Genomic DNA, 5,311 nt, shown 5'->3' on the forward strand with positions numbered 1-5,311 from the left:
CACTTGGTGTCCTGGAGTTATTGTAATAAGGAACCTAAAGGGTGGTTTTTTACCTGGTAATTAAATTGACATAATCTATGTTAGATTTTATGTTATTAACAAATTTAAAGAGCATTTGGCAGGCTTGGAACATCTATTGGGTCAAGCCGCTCTGTTCTGTCCGTTGCAGACAGTGTTTGGTAGCTCAAAGGACATTTACACAGCAGATATTTGACCTGCCGAGTTTTCCACTACTGCTATTGAGTGCAATGAGGGAGGCCTGCGTGTCATCCATCCCCTTCATTTATTGAGGCTCCTGGTGGAAAGCAGCCTGTGTGATGTGGGTTTGGACAGTTCTTGCTGCATTCCAGATCTAACTGTGCACTTTTGTTCACTCAAGGAGCCAACGTTAACATGGGGAAGCGGTTGGACACCCCCCTCCACGCAGCAGCCAGGAAATCCAGTGTGGAGGTAGTTGTCTTGCTGACAGACTATGGTGCTAACCTGAAATCCAGAAATGCTGAATTCAAATGTGCCTTGGATCTTGCCATACCCAACAGCAAAGTGGAGCAGGCGCTTCTGCTTCGGGAAGGTAACGGTTTCCTTTCTTCTTCTCTTATTTTTAAGTAGAACAGTATTTATTTCCTTTACCTAAGTACATTTTTTTAACTGTTTTTATAAGTAATGCTTGATATAAGTTCTCTTAGCTTCTCTATTGATTTCAAACTTGCAGCACATGACACAGAAACGAGTAAGAGATCTTGGTTTTGTTGATAGATCTGCCAACAAGTCTTAGGGTTTTAGTGGGTAAATTGGTCAGTCATTCTGTGCTTTCTTTTCCTATTTACTGAAGAAAAATTATATTTATTTACCTATTGGAATTAAAAACTTTTGTGAGAGTTTATTCGTTGGTAATATTTCAGTACCACCACCTTGTGTTCAACTGTGCACCGTGGCTCAATGTCGTCCTTCCCGCAGAAAAAGTGACACGAGGGTGTGTGCCCTCAGTTGCCAGGAGAAAGCAGGGCTGTTTGCCAGGTAGCTATTCAGCTTCATGGCACCAGACTCTTCCATGTGGTTCATGGGGCTGCAATCCCAGCACAAACCAGCAGTGCCCTTTGCAGTTTAGTTGCTGCCTCTACAATATTTTGAATTATCTTTCTAGTCTACTAGAAGAAACTTCTGAGCAGAAATGAATCTATCTCCTCTTGTGCCATTTTCAGCTGCACCACATACAGCCATAACTTGATGGATCCAATAGTAATATCCCTGCAGTGCAGATGTGATGAATTAAGTCCTTCCCTTCCCCTAACCCCCGTGCTCCCAGCTCACTGATACCCAGTTAGTTGATTTTTGCCCCCCCTGGGCTTTTCTTGCACAGGGGGTGGGTGCTCCTCCATGCGGGCAGCCTACCCACCTTCCTGAGCCTCCTCCATCCCCACCAAGGACCAAAGCACAATGTGCATGGAGAGCCCTCTTCCACCTGCAAAATAGCTCTTGGGTGGTAAATTAATATTGTCAGTGTTGTCCACAGGCTTTGTTCCAGCCCTCCACACAGGTGGATTTTATACAGGAAATGAAACATTGGCTTAATATCTTTCTGTCCTACTCCCTTTCTCCATGGCTTTTCATGCAGAACTTTAATTTGTCATGTCTAAAACCTTCTGGGAGGACTTCTGCTTCAATGCATCTCACCTCTTGTGAATTCTGTCCCCGTATCTAGATGTTCAGTGATCAGCAATGGCAGAGTGCATGAGCAAAGGCAGTGCTTGAGCTGTCCAGCTTCAGTTGCCCTGTGTGATTGAGAGGTTATGTAGATAAAGAAATACTCCAATATTAGTAATTTTCTCTCTCTGAACCTTCTTTTTATTGCCATTTTCAGCTTGTGACCATGTCCTCCCTTACAGTCAGAGGGACTATAGGGCATTTCAGCTCCTGCTGGCTCTTCACTTCTCAGAAATGATGTTTCCTCAGTTTCCTTACATTTCCCTTTAGTCCTTTTTTCACATTTTCCTGTATCTAACATATACAATTGCCCTTTTCACCTATTACTTCTGTGTTTTCTGAGGTACTTCTGTTTGAAATAAGCCCCCCAGGGACTTATCTTGACAAGTTTTCTTTATACTCCCCGACATTTCTGCTGTGGTTACTTGCCTGGGTCCCTTTAATTGCCTCTCTTCCTAGCTATTAAGTGATGTGAAACATGAAATGTTTTTGTTTTTCTACCTGCTTTGGGAGGTGGTAGATTCCTTCTTCACTTCCACGGACAGTGATAGTGGTGCAACTGCTTTTTTATATATATCCCATATTTTTCTATAAATTTCTTCTCAGAGGGGTATTATCAGCCTATTCAAGCTCCTAAACTTTCCAGTAATAAAAGCATAGATTATGAAGCTTGCCTGGAATATATAAGGACAGGCTTTTAAGCACACCTCTCTACCCACTGCTTGCCAAAGACTGCTGCGATTGCTACTGTTTGACCAGAAACTGGAGGGACAGGGCTGAGCCACGGCACTTCTGAGCAGACGTAGAGGTTCAACCTGGAGCAGCTCCAGCGAGAGGAAGGCAAAGAAGAGGCAGGGACATGTTCACTAGCAGGTGGCATTTGCACATGAAAGCATACATGGAGGCAACAGAGCCTCATTTCCAGTGGGTTTGTGCCTGGTGTGCCTCTCACCTGACTCACAGCAAGGTAGGCTGAGGGCACCTGCCTCGTCACCCCGTGGGGAAGCCACTGGGGCAGCACTGTGGTGTGCTGTGCCATGTGAGCCACTTCTCAAGCAGCCCTCACCATTGTCCCAATGAGTCCTGCGACAGCTTTCCTACCAGTGGTCTCTCTGATGTTTAACAAGAGAAGAAATTCTTCATGGAGAGGGTGGTGAGGCACTGGAACAGGTTGTCCAGAGAAGCTGTGGATGCCCCATCCCTGGGAGTGTTCAAGGCCAGGCTGGACGAGCCTGGGGGTTGGAACTAGATGATTTTTAAGGTCCCTTCCAACCCAAACCATTCTGTGATTCTATGATTCCATGAAGAATTTTTCATATGCAGTAACGTTCCCCCCAAGGCAAGGGAAGGGCAAAAAGGCCTCTGACATTTTTTTTTTAAATTATTTTTTTAAATTTTATTTTTTACCCTCAGTGCTTTTTTGTACAGAAGTTTTGGAGACTTTCTGTCTTTGAGATCTTTTCCTTTTAGTCAAACTTAATTAAAATTAATTACACAGAAATTATTTTGAGGAGCACTGATAGACTGACATACAGAAATATTCAGAGACAGTGTGATCATGTAAAAAGGCTGCATTGCAGTCACTACTTGTGCAGTTAACTGTGGGAACACCAGCTGTTGGAAGAAGCATATTGCATATATATGAAAAACTAACTGGTTTTGTCATATCCAACCTATTACGGCTGGTCTACACTGAGCGCTTCTGCAGCTTCCCCTAATCCCTCTTTCCTTTATCCTCACAACATCTCTGGGAGTTGTTGTGTATCCTGAGCAAGGGCTATGCATCCTGGCGCTGTCTCTCCAGTGCAGACCTCATTTATGGTATTGAGGTATTTACTCAAGAAAAGCCTAGCCATGCATGCAGAAAAAAGGGGTTTAGTGCTCATAGTTTTCAAATCACCAAACCAACTTTGACAAATTAACTATGAACAATAATGTTTTTAGCTCTCCCTGACTTCAGCAAGTCATTGTGTAGTGCTCGTTATGATTTGCTAACCTTACTGGTGTTAGTTGCTTTCTGACTTATAACCATGGTGGGGTTGGGGTTGCTTGTTCTTGACTTTCTTTTTCCCCAGGTCCTGCCAACCTTGCCCAGCTGTGCCGGTTGTGTATCAGAAAACATCTGGGTCGGTCGTGCCTGTATGCAGTCCCCAAGCTGCACCTGCCTGAGCCACTTGAGAACTTTCTCCTTTATCGATAAGTCTGTGACTATCTTTACACTGGAAAAGAAAGAGGAACAAATGGTTGTTTACTCCCAAGATTACTATATCAAAGAAAAAAATCAAAGGCATCATTTACTGTCTACTGCAGATACCAAACATTAGCTGCTACACAACAGTGCAAATTAAAAACTCCTTTTCCCAGACAGCGAGTGATATTGTGGATAGTTTGCTCACAACCTGGTGCCACATCCACTGATGCCAGCCTGAGAATTTGTAGCAGATGAACAGCTCACTTGACATGTTTGTAGATGCACATGCACACATCCACCCACCCACAGACACGCTTCGAGATTTCTCCTGCAGAGATTTCCACTGCATTTAGAGTTATATTTATTCCTGTAGTGTCTGTGCAGCTTCTTGCTCTTCTCTATTTATTCTCACTGCCAAAATAAAGGTAGTGGCTGTTATTCCTTCACCAGTGTGAGAGTGAAAGCCTTCAGTGCCTGGCATCAGCTGTATGTAACACATTGCACATCTTTCATCAGCTTTGACTTTGCATCCTGCCATCTCTTTCCTCTAGTCTAGTGGAGTCTTAGCCACTTCCAGCAGGCTCCGGCTGTCCAGCCACTCTATGTCTCCCCGCCCTGAGCCCAGCTGCCCCCAGGACTAACACATCTTCTCCTCCGAAGTGCAAGTGATGTTACCGGAGCAGGTTGCAGGGGTTTGGAGTAAAGCCACAAAAATGTGTGAAAATCTTAAAAACCCCTTCATCCCTTCTAAAAAAAAAGAAAAAAAAATCCTAAGCCATATCACCTGAGGTCTGGCTGTGTTCATGACATGAATAATTTTTCTTAGCTTAATTCCAGGACAGAACTGCAAATATTTTCATAAGCACAGTAGGTCAGCTTTCAGTGTCTGTCCTTTGCAAGGTTTAAAGAAAAGCAAAGAAATGAGTTTCTGTTCTTCTTTGGGGCTTTGTATTCTTTGACTTTTCTCCAGATAAGTCCTCAGAGTGTGGAGCAGGAGAGAAGCAGGGTCCCTAAGGATGATTTTACACCACTCAAAGGTTCTCTTTGTTGGATATTGCTCACCAGGAGGAGTTTTGCAGGCTTGTCTGCTCCCTCATCCCCTACTCTAGAGGCTGTCATTACCTCCCTGGGAGAAAGAATTTTTAAAATATTATGATTTTTCCCATTGTGGTATTAGTTTAAATATCATCAGGGTGAGTAGCATGGACACAGCACAGCTAAAAATGTGCACCTCTTTGAGTTGAGAAATGTGGGATCCAGAGACTGGTGCAATGCCTGCATGGCTTTGTAAAGGTTTATTATTTTCCCCGTGGAGGTTTTTCTGAGGGGAAAAATGTTTCTTCAGACCTGAGTTTTGGTAAACTTCTGCCATGAGATGGGCAATGGTGTTTCACTAGTTGTATTAAAATGGAAGGA

At 43.7% G+C, this 5,311-nt stretch overlaps 1 protein-coding gene across 1 annotated transcript; it reads left to right on the forward strand.

Moving 5' to 3' along the window:
- Nucleotides 1-379: 379 nt before the first annotated feature.
- Nucleotides 380-3,904, forward strand: LOC104509654 (ankyrin repeat and SOCS box protein 11-like; the record flags this gene model as incomplete). Its single annotated transcript, XM_010151671.1, has 2 exons — nucleotides 380-571; nucleotides 3,780-3,904. Coding segments are annotated over 2 exons (317 nt in total), but the record flags the coding sequence as incomplete, so codon positions are not given.
- Between the last annotated feature and the right edge of the window lie 1,407 nt (nucleotides 3,905-5,311).

The sequence above is a fragment of the Eurypyga helias genome, unplaced genomic scaffold, assembly GCF_000690775.1.
Source record: "Eurypyga helias isolate BGI_N326 unplaced genomic scaffold, ASM69077v1 scaffold50515, whole genome shotgun sequence".
NCBI lineage: Eukaryota > Metazoa > Chordata > Aves > Eurypygiformes > Eurypygidae > Eurypyga > Eurypyga helias.